This window comes from Nothobranchius furzeri, chromosome 4, assembly GCF_043380555.1.
Source record: "Nothobranchius furzeri strain GRZ-AD chromosome 4, NfurGRZ-RIMD1, whole genome shotgun sequence".
NCBI lineage: Eukaryota > Metazoa > Chordata > Actinopteri > Cyprinodontiformes > Nothobranchiidae > Nothobranchius > Nothobranchius furzeri.
The window spans coordinates 48,807,758-48,832,888 of NC_091744.1; the positions used below are offsets into that span (position 1 = coordinate 48,807,758).

Below are 25,131 nucleotides of genomic sequence, written 5' to 3' on the forward strand. Positions count from 1 at the left end.
TGTAGCTATTTTAATACACAAAAACATCAATTTCACAGTATTGGACACAGTTTCTGATCCAGAGGGTAGATTTATAATGTTAAAAATATCTGTACAGAACCAACGCTTATGTATCGTCAGCATATACTGTCCAAATATTGATGACCCTCCATTCTTTCATAATTTTTTCTCTGTACTCTCCGAACACTTGGACTGTCCACTTATACTAGGAGGTGATTTTAATTTTTGGATGAATTCCTTAACAGACAGGCTCAGTACAGCTGGGACTCAGCGCAATTGGCAATCCACTAATATAGTTAAACAGTACATGAGTGATTATGGGCTTTGTGATGCATGGTGATCTCTTCATCCTAACCGTAGAGAGTATACTTTTTTTTCGCACGTCCATCACTCTCACTCACGTTTGGATTATTTTCTAGTCAGCAGCTCATTGTTGGCTGAAATTTCAGACACTGAGATACACCCCATAGTTGTCAGCGACCATGCTCCGGTTTCTTTAACTCTGGTAAGTAAAAAGACAATCCCACCAAGCAAAAACTGGAGGTTTAATACATCACTGCTTAAAGACGAAGGTTTTATTGATTTTTTAAAAAGGAGTGGGCTTTATATTTAGAACATAATGACCTGCCTGGAACATCAGCACCTATTCTTTGGGAGGCAGGAAAGGCAGTGATGAGAGGTAAAATAATCTCTTTCTCATCACATAGGAAAAAAACAGAAAACAAACGTATTCAGGAGTTAGAGGAAATCATCAAGTCTTTAGAGGCATCCACAGAATAAGAGTCAATGAGCAAATTACGTAAAGCTAAATTAGAACTTCATGGAATTATTGACAAAAAGACACAATTTTTAGCACAAAGACTACGAATAGAAAACTTCGAACATAGTAATAAATCAGGTAAATTCTTAGCTAGCCAATTAAAAATAAATAAAGAGAAAACTACCATATCTGCTGTTAAAGACTCAACCGGGAATATAGTTAATGACCCTGAAAGAATAAACAACACCTTCAGAGACTTTTACCAAACGTTGTACTCACCACAGATAAATCCATCAGATCATGAGATCAATGAGTTCCTTGACAGGATAACACTTCCTAAATTATCAGACAGCCAAGTTACAGTCCTGGACTCGCCACTAACATCAGCGGAGCTCCAGGAAGCCCTTAAATCCATGACTAATAGGAAAGCTCCAGGTCCAGACGGGTTCCCAGTAGAATTCTACAAAGAATTCTGGATCATTCTGGCTCCAACATTTTTCAGAATGGTGAGGGAAATCTAAGAGAGCGGCAGATTACAGCCGAACATGAATTCAGCCAATATTAGTCTCTTGTTAAAACCAGGCAAAGACCCAGCATTTCCAACCAGCTATCGCCCAATTTCTCTTATTAATGTTGATCTCAAAATAATTTGTAAAGCCCTGGCCAAAAGATTAGAGAAGGTAACCCCCTTCATAATACACCCTGACCAAACTGGTTTCATTAAAGGTAGACAGTCATCCACAAACTCACGTAGATTACTTAATTTGATAGATTTATCTTACAGTAGAAACATAGAAACTAGTATATTATCTCTAGATGCAGAAAAAGCTTTTGATAGAGTTAACTGGAAGTTCTTATTTGCAACTTTACATAAGTTTGGCTTTGGGAACTTCTTCATAAACTGGCTACAAACATTATACAGTTCACCAACAGCACGTGTCAGGACGAACGACCAAATATCAGCTAGCTTCTGTCTTCAGAGGGGGACCAGGCAGGGATGCCCACTCTCCCCCTCACTATTTGCTATCTTTATCGAACCACTAGCAGCAGCAATTAGGCAAACAACAGACATTAAAGGGATAAAGTGTAATAAAATAGAACATAAGATCAGTCTTTATGCAGATGATGTTTTACTCTTTCTCCAGAATTCTCAGTCCTCTCTCTCCAAAACAATAGAACTGATAAACTCTTTTTCAAAAGTTTCAGATTACTCTATAAACTGGTTAAAATCCACAGTTCTACCAATTAATTTCTCATTTGTCAATTTGCTTAATACACAATTGGAGTCAGGGAATATCACATACCTGGGAATTAATATCTCTCCCAAGTTAGCAGATCTAACCAAACTAAACTACATCCCACTTTTAAGGATAGTGGAAGATGATCTTGCAAGATTGAAATCCTTACCAATATCACTCATGGGGAGAGTTGCTACAATTAAAATGATGGTCTTACCCAGAATAAATTACTTATTCTCGATGATCCCAAACAAGCCACCAGCTGACTGGTTTAAATCTCTGGACTCCTCAATTACTAAATTCCTTTGGCAGGATAAACCTCCACGAATTAGCTTAAAAACGCTTCAGAAGACCAAAGACAGAGGAGGACTTGATTTACCCAACTTTTATTATTATTTCTTAGCCAAAAGGCTGCAATATATACCAAGATGGTTGCAAGATAACCCATTAGATGAGTCCTGGTTAGATATAGAACAGACACTTTGCAATACGATAGAGCTTTCAGACTTACCATTTATTAGCTCAAGCATAAGAAAACATGAAAGCTTTAAAAGTATTAGTATCAGCACTTCTCTGACAGCATGGTGGGAGTATCTTAAAATGACAGAGTCTTCACTAGTACCATGCAGACGCACACCTATCTGGAACAATCCTGACATTTTGCAAAACAACAAAATGATGAACCTTCCGGACTGGAAAAATAAAGGAATCCTATACCTGGAACACTTATATGAAGGATTGGACTTCATCCCATTTAATCAAATAGTCTTCCAATTTGGAATGGATAAGAATAGCTTTTTAGAATATCACCAAATTAAATCTGTAGTCAAACAAAAATTTAAGCTCAATAAAATAGAATTACAAACACCACCAAGGGTATTAGACTTTTATAATCTCAAACCCCCTAAACTACTGTCTAAAGTATATAAGACACTGTCCAAAATAGACGATAAAATTGCAATCCCTATTGAAAAATGGGAGGTGGATCTATCAGTTAGCTTTGACCAGGGCTTCTGGTCCCAAACTTGTTTAAAAACTTTTAAAATGATCAGACACCCCAATTTACAATTAATTCGGTACAAATTTCTACACAGAGTACACTATACAGGTCATCGGATGTTCAAGATGGGGTTTGTGTCGTCTGACACCTGTACACACTGCACAAACAACATTCCGGACAATTACATTCATGCACTGTGGTCCTGCCCACCTGTCCAGGAATTTTGGGGTAGAGTATGTGAGGATCTGTCAAAATGTCTGAAATGTCATATCCCAACTTCCCCCTCTCTTTGTTTACTGGGACAGCTGCACGATGTCCCGATTGCAACATCTTTGGTTCACGTGGTTCTGACTGCCATGTGCATCGCTAAGAAAACTATCCTCTTGAATTGGAAAAATAGAGAAACTCTCTGCATCAACCAGTATAGAAATCTTTTGTTAGATCATATTGCACTTGATATAGCCTCTGCTTCCACTTCAGATGAATCTCTCTGGGCTCCTTTGATCGGTTCCATCACATAGCGAGGGTGGGAGGCCATTGATGTTGTCCTGCGGGATGGTGTGGGTGGGGGGGTGTGGGGTCTGAGTTTGGAGTATCCGGATGTTCCCTGGAGGTGGGTTCACTGGGGGTGTCTGGGACTGGGGGGCTGTTGCCCCCCTCTGGAGGTGCTTGGGTTGCCTCGGGGGGTGGGCTGCTGGCGGTTGTGAGTGGGGCCCCCTGAGGATCTTGGCGGCGGCCATGGGTCACTGCCTGGCGGCTGCAATACCCCTGGGCGGGTCTGGGTGGGGGCCTGGGGGCTCGGGGTTTGGGGGTGGCCGGCCCCGTGTGGGGATCTGGGCGGGGCCTTGGGGGTCGGGTCCTGACATGTATACTGCCGGGAAGAAGGCAGGAACACTCAGCAGTGCCTGGCCAGGGTTCGGGGGCATCAGGTAGACCTTGGCTCCTCTGCCGTTCCATCACAGGGGAGGGGGAGGTCCAGGACGGGGAGGACCAAACCTTACCTGGATGTCCCATGTCTTATATATTCTGGAAGTTGTGCAAATGCAGGGGTGGGCATAGATATTCTGCTGGGATGGGGCTGGGTTGGTGCCCTCGGACTCCGTGAGGCTCTGTAATGCTGCTGCTTTGGGCCCTGGCAGGATGGCCTGGGGTCTCCATGCCCTGGGTGGCAGTTTGACAACAGAGGTGCCTATTGGGGCCAGTAGGGGAGCTGGCTCCCTGGAGGGCTAAGCCCAACCAGCCATTCCTCCCCATCCCCGCATATTTCTCTCCTCCTGCTCCCTCACATCATCACAAACATACACATAGGACCTTGGGGGGTGGGCAAGTCAGGGAGTGCGGGTATGGACCCCATTTCCGCATTCCTGTGGCAACCTGCCCCCCATTTTTATTTGCACCTTATACACTTCCACTGACGACATTCCACACAAACACACACTTAGGGCCTTGGGAGTGAGCACATTCAACGGCATTTGGCAGGGGGATATTTCAGCCTCCTCCCGAGTGCCGGTGCCCACTTCCAATTTTAAACCGCACTTAGACACTGATGGCTGAGGGTGTAAGTGGGGTGGTGCGGTGGCATCAGCTGGAATATGCCGGATGATGCCCGCACTGCCCACTCACCACAGCCATGGAATACACCTCATGATCACACAACACTATATTGGAGCAGGTGGAGGGAGACTAGGGGTCTTAGCCACCTCTGTTGTTGCTAGGCTTCCTGGGGCTGGAGGCTAGGAGGGAGATCTGGCCGTCTGGTTGGGGTCTGGGGTGGTGGGTTGCTGTGATCAGCGTTGGGCGGGGGAGCCTGCTCATCAGTACCCCAGCAGAAAGGGGTCAAACTCTGGTTACCGGTGATGGTTGTACCCCATGTGCATCAGTACCGGGACCAGATTTAATAGGGTGTGTATGGCGAGCATGAGTGAGTGTCCGGCGTGCATTTTTGTAAGTCTTGGGTTGTATGTGCTTGTGTGAGCATGAGGGAGGGAGTGTGTGACTGTGTTTGTGTATGACTGTATATGTCAGGTGGGGCCTTTGGGTCCTCCCCTCTCCTGGAACTTCTCTTGATGATATAGATCTTTGTCCCCCCTCCCCCTGCCACACCTGGTGTGGGGGCTTGTGCCATGGTCTGCCTGAGTGTTCGTGGCAACCGTGTCTGGGGGTTTAAGATTTTGGCATCTGCCTGATAGATCCCGGTGGCTGCCTGGTGGGGTCTGGGTCCCTGGGCTCTGCTGGGTCCCCGGCGGGGGTGGTCGCCCCTGGGTCCCGGGTCGCTGGGTCCCGGGCTCGGCCGGCTAGGGGGTGGGAGGCTGCGGGCGGGCCTGTGGGCTTGCCGCTGATATCTCCAGGGACTCTGCCGGCTGCTGGTTGTGGCCCCCCGGGGCGATCCTCTGTGCCTCTCGACGGGGGCGGGGGCCTTTCTGGTTGCAGTCTCCTTGGGGTTCCTGCATTCTGGGGCAACGCCTGGATGTCTGGGACTTGGAGCTCCCCCCCCCCCCCCCCCCCGTCTCCTGCGCATCTTTGGGGGGCGGATCTGTGGTCCCTCACACACTCTGTTGGACGCTCCTATAGAGAAACCTTAAATAAACAAGCGCGTGTACACACACAGATGCTCACATGGTGCTCTCAAAAGTATGGGCTTGGGCACGTTCAACACATGTCTTAAGACTATGGGGGGCACTTAATGCATTGTGATTTACTATCGTGATTCTTCAGTTAAGCAATGTTGATTATATATATATATAAATATATATATATATTGTTTTTTTTGTTTTGTTTTGTTTTTTTTCATCAAGTTGACGCAGTGATAGGTAGATCTTGTTGTATTGTTGTTGTGTCCCTTTTTTGTGTCCTTTTGTTTTTTTTTTTTTTTGTCTTTTTCTGCAGGTCTAGAAGCAGACTCTTGTTCATTGTTTATTTTTGTGGAACCCCTCCTCCCCCTCCTCCTCCTCCTCTCTCTCCACGTTTTCTCTTCCTTTCTCTTTCACCTCTGTCTCCGTGTCTGGTCGGAATTACAAAGCATTCAACAACAATAACAATAAAGTTTTAAGTACCAGGTGTGACATTAAAAGCAAACGCTTTGATGCTCCACCTGAGAATAAATCTGTAAGGCTTGTCACCAGCATTCAGACATCAATTCTGCTTGCTTCACAGCCAGACAGGACACGGTAAAAAAAAAAATAAATAAATTGTGTGTGTGTGTGTGTGTGTGTGTGTGTGTGTGTGTGTGTGTGTGTGTGTGTGTGTGTGTGTGTGTGTGTGTGTGTGTGTGTGTGTGTTTTCCACATCAAACACTGGTCTAACCAACCAGACCAGTAACATATTAATGTTACAATTAAACAGTTTCACTTCATGTAGGCTAGGAACGTTTCACCTGCCGTGGCCCGACCGCTTCTGCTCCACATAAACTTTGTGCGTGATCAAATGTCTCTACAGGTGCTTTCTGAGCTGAAGAGGCCATTCTGCCTCAGACTGGATGCGTCATGCGTCTCCATATTAGAGACGGGAACAAGCGCTGTTCAGCCAAAGTTTCATAATTTCGTAAAAATAACATTTTTCCAAGTGACACATCCCTCAGAGAGACCGGGTTTCCAGACCGCTTCAGTGGGAGGAAATCAACCAGCATCCTTGAGTTTATCCGTCAAAATAAACAGTCAAATGGAAGTATCTGTAACCTGCCATTTAACTGTTTTACCTTCCTGTGAAGATTGTTGCAAAGAGAAACAATTAAACTTGATTAACCCCAGAGCCATGCACACTGCGTTGTACTCCGTGACTGTAAATGAGGGGGAGACGATTTAATCGGATCTTTTTCTTTTCAACATGGTTTAATGTAAAGTTTCATTCAGTACAAACTTTAGTTACACCAATCTAACGAGACAGGGCCTGGATTTGTATTCTGAACAGTTTAAACATGTTTAAAACGGAGACATGCGTGACGCGTCTAAAATTCGCACCTGCTCCGCTATTATGGAAATTAAACTAACAAGATGAATAACATGAAATTATTTTAGGCACAGACAACATCCCCCACATTTTTGAAAAGCTTGCAACGCGCCTGGTCACTCGTGTACATCAAAGTTATCTTTCATAAGACGATAATCAATAAAATGATTTATATAAAGTGGATCCAGAAGTTGTAGCCCGTCTCTGCCGACAATATTTTGATATTTTTCACCCTGTTGGTGGTTTTACTGAGCAGGTGCCCCTTTTGTCACACGTTTCTTTTTAAAACATGTTTAGACTGTTCAGAATACAAATCCAGGCTCTGTCACGTTTGATTGTTGTAATTAAACTTTGTAGGTGGGGAAGGTCAGAAAGCAGCTCAGAAGCGCATATGATTACGCACAAGCGTGACCCGTAAACCCGGTCTCACAGTAAGACCGGGTTGGAACTGTTCAGGTTTACGCAGACAATCTTTACATTTAGAATTGGCATACAGATGTAAAATTAATGCAGTAAAATATAAATATTTTATTTAAATATCCATTCATTATTTTACAAGCACAGAGAGCCGCATCAGATGGATGGAGGAGCCGCATGCGGCTCCAGAGCCGCGGGTTGCCGACTCCTGTGCTAGCCTACTTTATTGTCCCCAGCAATTTTTAAACCCCACTCAAGTGTATGGTTATTGTCCCCAGCAATTCTGAAAACAAACTGACGCCCTTGTCCTCCATCATCATTGTGCACATTTGTAAGAGGCACAAGGTCTGCACTACTTTGACAGCACAGTGATATGTGACTGATGTTAGCCATTGTCTCTTAATTCAATTTAGTTCCGTTTATTTATATAGCGCCTAATCATTCATTAAGCCAATGGGTAAAAAGTTTCCTATATAAGAAACGCAGCAAATTAACCATGGTTACCTTCAAGGAAACGTGCAGTCATCTCTTTGCAAATAGAAGTCTTTACAGGAAAATATGCTGGTGAAGGTTCTCAGTCATCCAGGTCATGGTAAGCCAAAGGGTTCAAATGAAGGCAACTGGACTTCTTTGGTTTATTTTGGTTTCAAGCTTATAAACTGTAGCTGTCTATTGTTATTTAACATATTTAATATCTAATCAACACAACGGCTCCCTCTCAATAGAGACCATCAGGGGATGGAGAGGCAGGGTACTCAGAGTAGTTTCGATACGTTAAATAACAATAGACAGCTACAGCTTATAACCTTGACTCTCCCATATTCCAGTTAGAATTGGCAAAGCTCCTCGAATGTGAAGTGAAATGTCTTCAAGGAACCAAAGAAGTCCTGTTGCCTTCATTTGAACACTTTGGATCTGAAGAATACTGCTGAAAGTAAATCTGCACCTAAATCATCCAGCTAGATACCAAGAACTTTAGGGAGAGGGGTTCAACTGTTGTTGCGTTGCTTCAGGATGATTTAAGAAAGCCAAGGGAGCGTAATTCAGTTAAGCATCAGAACAACCATGAATAACGGATGGTACCGAAACGTCTTCCTAGAGCAATACGTCCAACAACAGTTTGGTGATGAACAATGTGTTCTCCAGCATGATGGAGCACTAAGCCACATCAACATGTTGCGTCAAGGTCCAGGAAACTCCCCAGACCTTTCCCCAATGAGAACTTGTGGTCAGTTCTCAATGGGATGAACAAAAACCCACAAATTTTGACAAAACCCAAACATGTATGATGAAGATGAGCTCCATCCGTAGGATATGGAGAAGAAACTAATTGATAGCCGATCAGTTTAGAGAAAAAGAACCATCACCACAAAAATTGACATCAACATTATTTAAGTTCAAGTTAAAGCCTTTGAAAATGTTTTTATTCTTCTTCAGTACGCCATATGGACATCTGACAAAAAATGTCTAAAATCACTGAAGCTATTGCAACCCCTTCTTTCCACCGGAGCCGTCAGCAGCACGTTACTGCAGCAGCACGTCATAGCTGCTGATAGGAACCGCTGTGGTCAACAGAACCTTTTCCACCAGAGCCGTCAGCAGCCGTCAGCAGCGCGAGTCGGCCGCGTCTCAGGAGCAGCTAGTACGCGCTGGTTCTATTTTCTACGTGCGACGCCTCTGAAATGGGTCAAGTTCGACATTTTTGGGGAAGGAAAGACAGGAAACGCGGAAACGGAGCGAAACTTCCTGAGATTTTCAGAATAAAGAAATGTACTGCCTTCCGGTTGCTTTACTTTAAAAAAAAGTTACTAACTGTGTGACCCCGTGAGAAGTTATCACCTAGCTAGCGGTCTCTTTTGTTTTTTGGGTCCGTATTGGCTTATAAAATGGACAGAACATAAAACACAAACCTTTTGGAGCCATGTTGTAATTTTCTCCTGCTTGTTGTTGTGTTTACTGACGAAGTCACTCGTGTGACTTCGTGCTCGGTCGGTGACAGCTGCTCCCCTGCTGCTTCGCGTCTCGTGGGAAGGGCCAAGCAGCAGCTTACGCGAGCAAGTGAGAGTACAGAAACTTTTTTAAAGAAATCTGAAACCTTTTCTAGTTCATTCAAATTTTTTAACATTTCCAGCAAGGCACTGAAGCAAGCTGCCTACTTAGGGTACCTTTAATGGGGAATGGTGTCATGTCCATTAAAATCCCAAAGTTTTACACATGCTTTTATTTCCAGTTATTAACAGGTGCATGTACTGTCAACCACACAGGCCTCCTTCAATGATCTCCCAGTACATCATTACACCAGTTCAAGGGTAGAGGGATGGACAGGAGGTGAAAGTGCCAGCTCAGCAGATCCAGCTGCTGGGAACCGGACTGGAGCTGATATCAGCAGTAAAGGGAAAGGAAGGAGAGAGGAAGAGGAGATGGCACACACTCACCCATTGGAAGTCCTCTCTACTCATCCATCCAGTCTAGACTTCACACTGCAACACATTGTTCAGCAGCTGGATATTCTCACTCAGGTCAGTAACCAGTTAAACTATAACATGTCTTCTGACAAGAAGTAAAAAACTCCTCACAATCACGTCATCTTGTACATGGCTATGATGGAGCTGCACATGTATGGAGCTAGAATTGGAACTATATTACATGGGACATTTACCAAGTTTTGTAACATGTTTTGTAACTGTAACTTTCATTTTGCATGCAATTTGCATTTTGTAGCACATAACTTTTGTAGCATGATAGCCACATTTCGTAACTTTTGTTTTTAGATGTAACTTTCAGTACGTAACATGAAACTTCCATTTTGTAACTTGCAGAAAAAAATTATGTACAAGTTTCAAATCACAACCTTCAAAACACACATCCCAGTCTACAGTTAAAAAATTCAAGTCTACGTGTACAAAATATGTTGTCCCAATACTAGCTTCCTTCCCAAAGAACCAATGACAGACATTGTCTTATCAGCCAATCATGTGTCTCGGATATGAAATCCTGCTCTAATTCAGTTCAAAATGCAAGTTCTTCATTTACATCAGTCTAATTCTATAAAAATTGCCACCTACTGGTAAAGAATGAGAATGTAATGAAGTTTGATTGTGAGCAGTACAACAGACCTCTGCCCTCTTGCCTTGATTGGACAGGAACCCAAGACTCATGATTGGCTGGTCAGACAAAGCCTGTCATTGGTTCTTTGGGAAAGGAAGCTAGAAATGGGATAAAATGTTTTGTAACACATAGATTTAAGTTTTGTAACTGTAGACTGAGATGTGTTTTTGAGAGTTAAACTTGTTAAACTTGTACATATATTTTTTTTCTGCTTGTTACAAAATAAAGTTTCATGTTATGTACCAAAATTTTACAATGTTACAAAATGAGAATTACATGCCACAAAACAAAAGTTATGTGTTACAAAACAAAAGTTATGTTACAACACGTGGATTATATGCTACAAAACAAAAGTTACAGTTACAAAACATGTTACAAGTTACAAAGCTCGGTACAAGTTACATGGAATATTGTCCCAATCCTAGCTCCATACACATGTACTTTGATAATAAAGGTTTACGTGTTAAGGCCTGTTAAAATGTGAAATGTAAACAGATACAAACCAAAACTAGTAATTTTAGGACTTTTAAATGTTAAATTGTTTTCTCTTTATGCCGACAATATGCTTTTGTATGTTCCAATTCCTCTTTTCAATATTCCCAACCTGTTGACTGTTCTTGGTACATTTGGACAGATCTCTGGCTATATGGTTAGCATTCAGAAGAGTGAAATGATGCCTGTATCAATTTTGGAGGGACAGTCCACTGGCTCGATTCCAGGGAGGGTGGGGGTTAGGGCTGGGCGATATGACGATTTTAGACCGTTTTACGATCTACACATCTGACGGTCTGTCATTTTTGAGAGACTGTTTTATCACGATTCACAGCTCTGCTGTTGAATTTCTGCCTCTGAATGAAAAGGAAACTTACCCCAGGCGAATGACACGCCTTTGTTTGACCCTCAACCAATCAGAGTGAGTCATAGTAATATATTAGTGCCCCCGCTTGTTTTCACTTGTGTGTGAACAAACATGGCTTCGCCGCGGCTGAGCGACAACGAGGTTTTCGTTCCGAAGAGGAACGCAGGGTTTCCTTAGCGCGCGGCGCTAACAACTTAGCGACGTGACATGTCTCGGAGAAAGCGTAAAAACACATTGGACGCTTCTTCTGAAGCAGGAAAATAACACCGCTTCTTAAGCAGAGCACGACGCCGCCTCGGCTCGTCCACCCTCTGCCGAGCCGGTGTCGGTACCGGACTGAGCTCGGTCACTGGGTTGATGGAGCTGCCCCGTGACTGCCTGATGGAAAACCAGCGGGCCGGGTTTCATCAGACTCGTAGTTTCTTGTTTTTGCTGGGACCCCTGTATTTTACCGCTCCCTCCTGCAGTCTTCCCCTATTACAATTTAAAATGATTCTGTAAATTCCGTGTATCAATAGAAACAATCTCTGCCTCTGCCAGCTGCAGTAAATGTAGTTTCCAAATAATAAGAGGTGCATTTATCTGTGTATCTCCTTTGATCCGCATTAGTGATATTTTCAGCACCAGAACAGTGAAGCAAAGAAAGATTCCTGAGTTTATGTTAGTAATTTTATTTATTAGGTGCATCTAACCTGTTCTATTTTTCTCTGAAATGACATCAGATCAGTGCTTCTATGGGTTGTCTCCAATCTGCACTGGAAAATTTTACTTTATTTAGAGACTTGTTGCAGAAAATATTCAGAATGCGCAGTTTTTTGCTACCACAAGCGATCTCTGGTCCAGCCGCACATCAGAGCCGTATTTGAGCTTAACTATCCACTACATGAGCAACTGGGAGCTACATAGTATTTTGAACAAGTTAATGTTTGCACAATACGTTTGCAATTGACATGTTTGCACTTTAAATATGTTTACGATTTTAATTTATGTTAAGTTACTTGAAAAACGAGAAAAACTGATTTTTGTAATTGTTTCTCTCAGGGCTTTTATCATCTCTGGTGTGAGTTTAAAATATGTGTGTTAGCACTGTGTTGATTATCCCTAATATGAATAAATGTTTATTTATTCAATGTTTCTCTTCTTTAATACGCAATTGAAGTTATGCTATTCATGGATAAAAAAATCGTGATAAAATCGAAATCGTGATAAAATATTGGAAAAATCGTGATATTCTATTTTTGCCATATCACCCAGCCCTAGTGGGGGTTTAACACCATTAAAATGACCATACTACCTAAATTCCTTTATTTGTGCCATTGTCTCCAGATATTTCTTTTATCTTTTTTTTTTCTTTTTTCTTTTAGATAGCTTACTTTCAGGTTTTATAGGCCTCTTGCTGCTGAAGGTTCTCACTCATCCCGGTCAAGGTGATCCAAAAGGGTATGAATGAAGGCAACTGGACTTCTTTCGTTTCTCGAGGACATTTTGCTTCTCATTCGAGAAGCTTTGTCATTTCTGATTGAAATATGGGCAGTTCAGCCTTATAAACTGTAGCTGTCTATTGTTGCTTAACGAGCAGAAACTACTCATGAATGCGCAAAGGCAAAATCCGGCTTTCTCGGGTTTCCATTAGTTTTTGCTATTATCTTGTGGTTGCGTTGTAGTTGGCTAGAGATGTCAGTGTATTTTAATAAGGGGCGTCAAATTATCATGTTAATTTAGATTAATTAATTACAGCCACATTATGCGTGCTATGTTTTTTAATCACGTTAATCTAATTTCTACAGGTTTAGCAACACAAATGAACAAAAGTGAACAAAGGTAACTTAACACATTTTTCATATTATAAAATAATTGAGTTTATAAATCCTACAGTGCTGATTAGCTTGTTGTTAGCCAAGGCTTAATTGATATGAAATGATAGCTGATGATTTAAGCATTTTTTATTATCTGCTCATTCCAATCACTTCTTTTTCTGACAGCTTGCAACCAAAGATGTCTTTTGTTTGCCTAGAAAGGGGTGCGAGTTGATAGAATTCTGTAAAACAGGTGTCACCAACTCAATTCAAATCAATTCAATTCAAAAATACTTAATTAATCCCAGAGGGAAATTGATTGCTGCAGTAGCTCAGAATAATAATAATCAAGTCATCAAAGAGTTATTGTATATTACAATGGTTGTTGGCAGGAAGGATCTCCAGTAGCGGTCAGTGTTGCAGCGAAACTGAAGAAGCCTCTGACTGAAGACACTCTTCCGTTGTCGGACAGTCTTGTGAAGATAATGCTCAGGGTTGTCCATCATTTTCTTGATTCTCTAGAGAATCCTTCTTTGCATTATCTCCTCCAGTGGTTCCACAGTCGTCCCCAGAACAGAACCAGTCTTTTTTATTAGGCTGTTGAGCCTTTTCAGGTCCCTGCTTCTGATGCTGCTACCCCAACAGACGATGGCTGAAGAGATTACACTCTCAACAACAGACTTGTAGAAGATCTGCAGCATCTTGCTACAGACATTGAAGGACCTAAGCGTCCTCAAGAAGTGCAGTCTGCTGTGTCCCTTCTTGTAAACAGCTTCGCTGTTCTTTCTCCAGTCCAGTCTGTTGTCCAGGTGAACTCCAAGGTATTTGTATTCCTCAACCACCTCCACTTCTTCTCCCATGATGGAAACAGTGTTTGACTCCACCCTGTTTCTTCTGAAGTCTAAAATCATCTCCTTTGTTTTGTTCACGTTCAAGGTCAGATGATTGTTTCCACACCATGCCACAAAGCGCTCCACCAGCTCTCTGTACTCAGCTTCCTGTCCATCTCTGATACACCCGACAACTGCAGAGTCATCTGAGTATTTCTGTAGATGACAGGTCTCTGATTTGTACTGGAAGTCTGAGGTGTACAGGGTGAAAAGGAATGGTGAGAGTACAGTCCCCTGTGGTGCTCCAATGTTACTGATCGCCTGGTTTGATGTGCAGTTCTTCAGCCTCACAAACTGTGGTCTGTTTGTCAGGTAGTCTTTAATCCAGGTGATAGTTGAGGCCCCCACCTGTGTCTTCTGGAGTTTCTGGCAAAGTACATCAGGCTGGATTGTGTTAAATGCACTGGAGAAATCAAAGAACATGACCCTCAGTGCTGCCTGCTTTGTCCAGATGACAGTGGATTGGTTGAAGCAGCTGGATGATGGCATCTTCAACTCCAACTCCATGGTGATAAGCAAACTGTGGCGGGTCCTGATATGTTCTAGTTTGCTTATTCAGGTAGACCAACAGGAGTCTCTCCAGGACCTTCATGATGTGGGATGTCAGGGCAACCGGTCTGTAGTCGTCATTGACTGATGGGCGAGTTTTCTTTGGAACTGGAACAAGGCAGGATGTCTTCCACAGGACTGGAACCTTCTCCTGGGCCAGGCTGAGGTTGAAGAGGTGCTGCAGAATCCCACAGAGCTGTTCTACACAGGCCTTCAGTACTCTGGGGCTGACACCATCTGGACCTGTAGCCTTGTTCCTGTTCAGTCTCACCAGCTGCCTCTTCACCTGACTTCTAGAGACAGATAGGTGGGAGGGGGAGGTAAATGGGGCAGCAGCATCTCCTGACTTGGTTGAAGACAGATTTATAGAACCAGAAGAGTCCATGACTGCGTTAGAGGTCAAAAGAGCTGGCGTGTGACAGGAAAATGTTGGATCAGAGGAGGATGGGATGTCTGATTGGCTGGGGACGGGCGAGGAGGATGCTGGGTTTGTTCCTGAACTGAACCTATTGAAGAACTTGTTCAGTTCATTGGCTGTGTCCAGGCTGCTATCTGTGCAATCCTTCCTCTGCTTGAAGCCTGTGATCTTCTTCATCCCTGACCAGTCATCTCTGATATTCTTCCTCTGTTGTTTGTTCTCCAGCTACTTCCTGTATGCCTCCTTGCTGTCTCTGATCTTGATCTTCAGTTGCTTCTGTATACTCCTCAATAAATCCCTGTGTCCCTCCTTGAAGGCTCTTTTTTTCTCATTTAGCAGATTCTTCAGTTCACTGGTGATCCAGGGTTTGTTACTGGTAGCCCCTGAGGATTCCAGTCCTGCGAGTTTTCTTTGTTTCCTGCTCCACCAAATCTAAATGGAGTAATTTAATCCTCTGCTTAAATTTCACTCTACACAGGCCTGTTAAATACTAATGCATTTCAGTCAGGTGTGTAGGGACAAATAAACAGCTAACGTGCGCAAGACGGTAGCCATCGAGGACCAGAGTTGGTGACTCCTGCTGTAGAACCTGCTCTTTTTTTGTTTTTTGTTTTTTTGTTTTTATCAAAGTGATTTGTACAACCAACAGCACAACAAGACGTGATTGTGGCTCTTTCTGCCTCTGACTTGCACATTAGCAGGAGGTGACATTGACCGATAGCGATCTATATGGCACAACAGATATTCAAGAGCAGGTAAAAAGGTTGTTGAAATAACCGGGTGACATGGGGGGGGGGGGGGGGGGGGGGGGGTTCCAAATTTATATATTATTACTGGGCTTCTAATATTAATGTACTGTTTTTCTGGCTGAGGGGAGATGTTGCGAGTTGAAAAGCTGTGGAAAGCTCTCTTATAGCTATACTCTGCTCTTGGTTGCCCTTTTCACCCTCAAAGTCTTCATATTGAGCCAATCCCATCGTTGTTCAGACAGTTCAGATCTGGAATCAGTGTAGACGGTCTTTTGGTCCAAAGACAGCCTGCCTAATATTAAGTCCGAGTTAGACCCGATGTGAGCTGCCACACTTCTTCATATGTTCTGGACATGCCTGAAACTGCAGGGATGTTGGGATCACTGTACGGCCAGACCCTTTGATTGCTTTGTTTAGAGTGGTCATGTTGGATGCTCGTTGGACACATGCCAGTTAAATGTGATCACCTTTTGCTGTTTGTCAGCTAAAAGACTCGCATTGTCCAGGTGGAAAGACTCACCTACCAGCATACGGTCACTGGGTTGCGGACACTATGTCTTATGTCTTATATACAGACGTGAATAAATATATTGGTAACCCTTCGGCCAATGAAAGAAAAACCCACAATAGTCACAGAAATAACTTGAATCTGACAAAAGTAATAATAAATTAACCAATGAAAGTCACGCATTGCATTTCAACCATGCTTCAGTGAAATTATTTTAAAAAAATAAACTCATGGAACAGGCCTGGTGTTATCTGGACCCATCATTACCACCTGAACATGGTTTAAACCCCACAGCCTACCTGAGTTTTGTTGCTGACCATGTTGACCCCTTTACGACCACATGGACCCTTCTTCTGATGCTACTTCCATCAAGATCATGCACCATGTCACAAAGCTCAGATCTTCTCTAACTGGTTTCTAGAATATGACCATGAGTTCACTGGACTCAAATGGCCTCCACAGTCACCTGATATCAGTCTAGTCCAGAACTTGTAAAATGTGGTGGATTGGGAGGTTCTAATCCTGGATGGAGCTGATGCTGTCATGTCAGTATGGACAAGAACCTCTAAGGGAACATTTCCAACACCTTGTTAAACCTGACATAAATAATTAAGGTGGGTTTAAAGGCAAAAAGGGTCCAACCCAGTACAAACAAAGTGGACCTGAAAAGTCATGAGTCAGTGCAGAGCTGCTATCCAGAGTTTGTCACAGGACCGACTCCATGGAGGTGAAGCTGGTCGTGGCTCCTCTGATTTCTGCCTCTGTAAATATTCTCTGACTGCTGTGTAATTCCTTTGTGTTTTCCTCCCACCCCCACCCCAAGACTGTTTCAGTGCTGGAGGAGCGTCTCACCCTGACAGAGGACAAGATGAAGGAGTGTCTACAGCATCAGTCTCAGATTCTGAAAGACATACAAGCATCAGGAGAAAGGCCCAGGATGTCGAGTGATGAGACTGATGGATCTCCTCTTCATTTCACTTAAGAAAGAACACCCCCCTCCCATCACTCCACCTCTCCCTCAGAAACAAACAGGCTGTAACTGGTTCAACTATTAAACCTTTACTTTAAGCACCATGGTGGTCCTTCTCAGGGGTCAATGGGCTAATCAGGATTTTGGCGGATGTCAGTGTGATTAATTGTTCGCGCGCACGTGTGTGTGTGTGTGTGTGTGTGTGTGTGTGTGTGTGTGTGTGTGTGTGTGTGTGTGTGTGTGTGCGCGTGTGCGTGTGTGTGTGTGTGTGTTTATGGATAATGGACAGCTGCAGCTATGAAATCAGCTTGTCTGCCACATGACCTCCGTGTCGGAGTGTTAACATTGGGTGTGCTCGTAAACTAGCAGGTGTTTTTAGCTGCTTGCTGCTTCAGCGATGACGTTCTCTATTTTGAACTCTGATTTTTGTAAAACCAAACCTCAAACACAGCTCCTTATATAAATGTGTGTACATTTATGTTTATAAAATAAACAGTGACATATATTGCACTAATCCTGTGAGAAGTGTTTGTGAGATTGTGACATGTACACGGTCTTCTGCACAGCTTAGAGAAATGGGGGTTTTGTTCAAGAGGACTGATGAGCTAACAGCTAGCCCACACCAAACTGTTTATTCACACAGTCCCTACCCTGCTGCCCTATGTTCAGATATGCATTCTCCTTGTACATTTCGATGTGTGAAGTTATTTGATGCTCAAAACAAAAACAAAAAAACATGAAGTAATGCAGTAAGATGGGCATGTTAACCCCACATCCTGGGTAAATCTCTTGTGTCATGGTGAATGTTTTGGCTTTACTTTTGAAAAATGCAAGGCGAGACAGTTCATATTATTTATTGTGTACACAATAAATAATGTTAGATGTAATAAAGTCTTTTCAGACACAGCTTGATAACTTTGAGCCCTGAGAGTTAACAAGCGTTTAGATCATTCACCTTTTGATTCTGAGTGTAATACATACATATTTTCTTCACACGAGTTTGATATTCTCCAAAAAGGTTCAAATTCGGATGAAAGCATCTGCCAAATAAATAAACATAAATGCTGGTGAAGGTTCGCAGTCATCCAGGGCAACTGAACTTCTTTGGTTTCCAAAGAAACATGAAACCAGAGAAGTTCAGTTGCCCTCATTTGAACCCTTTTGGACGAACATGCCCTGGATGACTGCGAACCTTCACCAGCATTTATGTTTATTTATTTGGCAGATGCTTTTATCCGAAGCGACATACAATTTTTAACCTATAGGGTATGTTGTGATCTGTGGGGGAAACCGGAGTAAACCCACGCATGCAAGGGGAGAACACGCAACTCCACCCAGAATGGCCTTAGCTGAGTTTCGAACCTGCAACCTTGCTGCGAGGCAACAGTGCTAACAACTGTGCCACCTTGCAGCCATACATTTATTGTTTACACCTCATACATGTTGAAGTTCTCATCTATTTCTTCAAACACCCATTTACAACTTCACACCTTGACCCATTTGACTTGAACAGAGAAACTGAATAACCGAGTGGTTTCTGAACTTTAGACCTTCTGGCTTGCTTTCACCCATCCTAAAGACTGAAGCTGTTTATGTTTTCCAGCGGTGGAGATGTGGTGAGCAGTGTGGCTACAGCAAGAGGAAGCTGTGAAACAGCCACACAAAGGAAAAGCTCTCTCTCGCTGCTGGCCGCCTTCACCACCACATCCTTCATTTCCTCTCTGACTTTACTGGTTTTCATAATTCTTCTGGTCACATAAATGTGGTTGAGCCAGCTGAGGAAGACCTTGAGTTGAGTTCAGGCAAAGCAGGGACTTTCATAGCAGAGAGGAACAGTTAGGCTGAGGGTTTCTGTGTAAAAGTTGTAAAACATCTGACCAGTTACAGTGCTTTTAGTGTTTTAGTTTAGACTACTTTAATTGTTGTTCTTGAATTTAATTATTTTGCTTGGGCTAATTTAGCAGCTAATTCAGCCTCGGCATCTGTTTAGATAATTTTGAGCTAGAGGTTGAACAAGGCACTGCTTTCCTTAGTCTGAGACCACAGTTGCTGTTTCTTTTTGCCCAAGAACAGAGCCATTCTCCTTTTTCCTTAACGCCATTCTCACACGTTCCTTCTCTAGGTGGTTGTTGAAGACCGTATCCACTTCCTCTAAACGTTTGCTTGTCAAATCACATGTTTCTGCAGACAAAACAATACAAGCATCCATGATTTGACAACATCTGAGGTTGTGGCATTACCTTGACAAAGAGACTTATGTGTTGCGCACTAGAGTTCGTTTAGTTTTGATATTATTCTGCAGTTCATCAAGATCCTCAGTTGTACAGAAAGTTTTGAGCTTTGTCCTTGTTTCTCTAGCCAACTTTCTCCGTGTGTCATAAGCCTTATAAAAGGCTTCATGAATTTTCTTATTTTGTTGCTCTTGCATTTCTTTACCCTTTTCAGTTAGCTTACGTTCTCTTGAGCTTGCTCTGTTGTTTGTCCATTTTCCTCAATGCAAAAACAATTACCTTTGTTTTAAGCTCCCACCCCAAGTTGGACACACCATTATAGTAACAGCAAGACAAATAGACTGCCAGAAACATCCTTCACCTTTTAAACACTTTGCATATTTGATTGATTTTTTTATTGATTAGCATTCAAATATCTCAATGAATACAGAATAAAGATGACCACAAAGCAAGAAACGCAAAACAAGGCATTTGCTTATTACACTAACCCTTTTAACAAAGATCTTTTTGCATCTTTTTGAGAATAAAACAAAGCAATAAACGTGGTGTACGTGGATGAAGATCAGCCTTAGAGCTGGGATGTTTGTTCTCACGGTGCGGGGGCTCGTTCCGACGCCCACATAGTAAAAAAAATGCAAATGACGACTTTAGTTGTCAGTGACAGTAAATTAGTTAATGTGAACCAATTTCTGCCTAAGGGGCAGAATATACTTACATGTGCATGTGTTTATCATGGCTGCCTCACATAACGTGCGTTTGTTCAAAGCGTTGTTTTTGTGCACCCTCTAAAATGAATGCAGCAGATTTACAAGCTGCATGCAAGTAACCAGTAGGGGGAGTAGACAAAACAAGCGAGACACATCCGCCGTTGTCCTGTTGTCTCTGGTTTAGAGGTCTTCCATACTGTCTACGATACCACTGATACTGCTTTTTTTTTTTTTTTGGTTAACCAGCTGCTGATCTTTTCTCTTGCCGCCATGTTTGATTTTGTGTATTCAACAAATCTAGAACTCTATCTGGTCTGAGTTCTCTACTGTTACACACAGTGAAGTCCTCCTGTACCATAGTAGCAAGATGCAGCCTGCTGCGTGCATCATCTCGAGGTTAAAAAAGCAAGTTTATTCCCAGCCGTAGAGTGTTGATGGGTTTGAAAGGGAGGTTAGCAGAATATTAGACTTGAAAATTCACCTTATTCTTCCTCTTGTGTTCCTTACCTGCCTTATTTGCTTAGATGTGTTGGATCTATTGTGGAAATCAAGGAAACCCTTAGTATGTAAGGAATTATCTGTGTAGCTGAGATACAAACTGATGTAAGATAAATAGTTTATAACTGCAGCTATTGTTATTTTTCATTACAAAGCAGCCATGTTGAATTTGGGGTTAGGGCTGGAGACCAACTTCTGAATCAGATCTTTTATCCTTTGATGGCACCGAGTTGGTTTTCTGACCTGGAACATGGAAATTCTAACCTCTGAGTAAAATAAGGCAGTACTAACGTTACATAAATGCCTCCGCTGTGATTTGCAAACTCCATTGGATTGTTTGGTTTATACATCTGAATAGTTTTGGAAGCACTCATCTGGATTGTTTATCTCACATTTGCACACATGAACTCTTTCAGTCAAGTCATCCTGTTGTCTTCAAAGATAAAAAAAATCCAATTGAAACATTAACAAATGATCAACTACAGATGTATTATAGTTGTGGTGATTTGAACACTCCTGAACCTAAAGGTGGAGATCTTGGCAGGTGTCCTGAAACAATGATAATTATGTTCTGTTGATTTTGTCAGACTCAGATCTCATTGGAGAAATGAGAAGAGGCTGAAATGGCCTCATTAACAAAAATCCCTTGCAGGCTTTTGGACTCACATGACCCGAAGTCTGAGAACAAACACAAACAAAATCAGCTGCCAAACTTTTTTGTGTTCAAATAACCGGAGAGCCGCCTGCTGACAGTTAATGACCAACTTCCACCTTCACTTCCACTTCAGTCTCATTAAGTACTCACAGACCAGCTTTACAGCTAACACTGTGCATTGTGTGTGTGTCTACCTGGTTATGTCTATGTTTATGAGCTGAGGAGGTAATGCTCTGGGGCCTCATTTTATAAAGCTTGCTTATGCACAAAACGGGGTCTGAAAACTGCGTAAGTGACTTTCCACACAAGTGTTATGATTTATAACGCTTTCCCAGTTCACCGCAGCAACTCGGACAAAAACACGCAGTCAGCTGACACCGACTAATACATAACAGAACAAAAAGAAACTGATAGGTTGAAAACACGGTCTTGAAATTCAAGCATTTTCAAGGATTTCAAGCACCTGTACAGACCCTGAACATGTAATGTTGCCGTCCAATAAATCTAAACTTTAAAATATTCCAATGAAACAAAAGCAGAACTTTCCTTTCCATGATGTGAGGGACTGGTAAGGCGTTGCTGTGATTTCTGCTCTCTAGAGGAAAATTCTGAAGAATGTCTGACCTTTGACGCTAAACAGGCTGTTCTTGCTGGAAACCCATCCAGAATGGCTGAATTCAGACTATTTTGTAAAGCAGTTACAGAAATAATTGCCTTAAAGGCTTTTGCAACGGAACATGAAGCTGAGGATACCACCATTTTTATTTGGGACTGTTGAACAATAATTTAAATGCAATGTTTCTTTAGTTTATTTTCACAAAATATCATCTGTTATTATTTTTGGTCGTTTCAGATAATTTTAGTTACCATTGATTTTTTTTTTGTTTGCTTTTCACCTTAGAAGGATACCAAATATTATCTGCATCTGTACATTTGACATCTGTTTACTGTTATATACACATGCACATTTCAGTCAAATATGTTATTATTGCCAGCAGTTGTCAATAGTGTATTTGGTACAGTATAAACAGCATTTACTTTTATTCAGTATCACCAATATCGGCCGCAAATAACCTAACTGCATCGTCATTCTGTCCCACACTGCCTCAAAACCAACACAACTCAGAAAGTAAACAACATATCCAGCTCCCAACTGATCTGAGAGAACCTCCTCCTCCTCCTCCTCCTCCTCCTCCGCCTCCTCCTCCTCCCCCTCCTCCTCCTCCTCCCCCTCCCCCTCCTCCTCCTCCTCCCCCTCCTCCTCCTCCCCCTCCTCCTCCTCCCCCTCCTCCTCCTCCTCCTCCGTGTTTTTGCTGCTTCCCATCCATCTCTGAATAACAGGAGGATTACCTTTTTGCAAATTCCCCGTTAACCCCCTTCAGGGACATGAAAAGATAAATGAATACCAGGGACAAAGGCACAGAGAGGCAAAAGAGACGGCAGAAGAGTGGCAGCCCCAGCAGCAGCTACGGCTGTGTTTGGTTACAGAATCTCACTTTGAGCTCAGACGAACACTAACGTTAGTTACAACACTTGGTTTTATTTGCACCTTTTAATAAAAGCATGGACAGCTTCTATACCAGTGGGTGCAGAAAGAACAAACCTACCAGCTATGTCCTGCAGGCGTTGATAAAGATGTCTCTGTTCAAACACACACTCAAGTTAGAGGTTTTTTATTAAACGTTTGCAAAATGATTCTACAGTAAGAAACTTCTACTTTTGAGAAATATGTTCGAAAACTTTAATGAGTATGTTTCTGTAACCAAAAGCTTTATTTGATTGCTTTTGGTCTCATTTTAAAGTAAAATCTTGTGGGATTGTTCAAATGTTTACTTATCAGTATATGTGTCACTGATTAGGCTGGTGGAACATTGTAAAAAGATTAACTTTTTTATTGCCACCTGAAAGCATTTGATTTCAGGCTGAACAACGCTTTGGAAAAATGCAGCAGTAGCTTCGAACTTCACTACATTCATAACCCTACACCTTGACTGTAGTAGTACAGAGTTTGATAAAGTGAAGAACCAGAGGTTTTTACACCAACACTTCAGGCACACTCTCAAATGGCACATTTTTGCCAAGTGTATTTGGAATGCAGTACTGTTTCCTTCACCGGCTGGTTTCTGTTGTCTATTGAAATGATGAGCATAAAAATACGCTAAAGGCTTTGGCTGAAGCTCTGTTATGCAGGAGAGTATCTCTGGATCCCATTGGACTATTGTAGTGGAAACCTCCCACTAATGTTCCTACTCAGACCAAAACAACTGTTGAGTGCAGTTTGCGATCAGCAGGGGGCTACAGGGTGCTGTCTGGTGCTCAAGATCCACTGAAACCTGTTCTAAAGCAATAGTTTTAAGTGTTGAAATCTCTTTAGAGTTGCTTTAAGTTTGACGGCTTTTGACGGCTTTTTAAAGCTAGTGAACACTTTTCACCATCACAGAGTGAACAACAAAATTTAACATTGACATAAACGTTATTTAGTTATTCTATTTCCAGCTAGAAAACGTGCATCTTTCTACTCCCTCTGTTGTTTCTGTTTGCATTGCTGGATGCTTGGTATTTATTACACATGCTGAAAACGTGACTTATCACATGCCACACAATTCCCTCAGATGCAAGAAGAAAGTGCATGTTTTTTTTTTTAAAGAAAAATGACATAAACAGGTGACTTTTATCTGATTCCTGCTTTGGGAACAGCAATGCGTTAGGTCACTCATTTCTAATCATTACTGTCCAACACCATCACGCTCAGCACCAGCGGCCTCATTTATCAAGCTTGCTTACGCACAACATGGGGCCGGAAAACTGTGTAAGCAACTTTCCATGCAAACTTTGGGATTTATGAAAGAAAACTTAGCGGGAAAATGTGCGCAACTTTAAGTTGACTAAGGACCTGGCTTACACACATGTTGGACATGGAGAGCACCTGCAGTGCTGCTGTTGAGAAGGATTAAATTATGAAATCCTGCAGCATTATCACTTGTACTGCGCGAGTACACACACATGCGCGCACACTCTCACACACACACGCGCGCACACACACACACAGCCTGAAGCGCAGAATACAGAATGCAGAATATCAGCAGGGGGACAGATTGAGACAGAATATCATGCATCTGTAACAGTGTGTGTCCTGTCACTGTGAGCCGATTGATTATGTGCCCTGGCTACTTGTACAGGGGTGCGTGACTGTCACCCGGAAGTCTGGGGATCGAATTCCGATTGGACCATTTTTTTTATATCCGCCACAGATCTCTCTGAAGAACTCACAGCACTGACGGCTTCAGCAACGCTGTGCCACTCCGTGGATTTTCTCTTACCTGTTTTGCAAAAGCACTTCCTTTCATTTCTCCACCTCACCCACAAGTACCTCAACTTCTGCTTCTGTGAAATTGCGCTTCCTTGATCTGCCTTGATCTACGGTCACCATGTCATTGGTGGAGCGCTGCAACAGCCGGCTTATGTATATGCATGAGGTCCACAAGGCACTTTGCATTGACCATTTATGGCAGTAAGTGGGCATGGTGAGGGCGGGATGTGACTAAAAAGCAACTGAGAAACATACTCGTTAGTCTCCGATTTATGAAGCGGAGATTGCATGCAGCTGTGCGTACTCCATGTTTGATAGATCACAAACCTGCTTGGCGCAAGCACATTTTTTCGCTGAGCTTAAGTACAGTTTTAGTAAGGATTCTACGCAATGTTTGATAAATGAGACCTAAGCGCCCTCCTGTTTACACTCTACACATCCGACTGCTCCTCATCATAAGTGCTGCTACTCTGTGTATATAATTGTAAATACTACTGTTGATTCTACATTATTTTTATATCAT

The 25,131-nt window shown here is 42.6% G+C and overlaps 1 protein-coding gene across 1 annotated transcript in view; it reads left to right on the forward strand.

Annotated features, from left to right (window-relative positions):
* Positions 1–18,028, forward strand: part of poc1b (POC1 centriolar protein B) — a 121,335-nt gene extending 103,307 nt beyond the window's left edge. The window contains exons 11-12 of the mRNA XM_070550226.1: positions 9,625–9,879; positions 17,061–18,028. Of these exons, the coding sequence (XP_070406327.1) occupies positions 9,625–9,879; positions 17,061–17,219 (414 nt within the window). The 3' untranslated portion in view covers positions 17,220–18,028. The remainder of the gene's footprint in view (positions 1–9,624; positions 9,880–17,060) is intronic.
* The last annotated feature ends 7,103 nt before the right edge of the window (positions 18,029–25,131 follow it).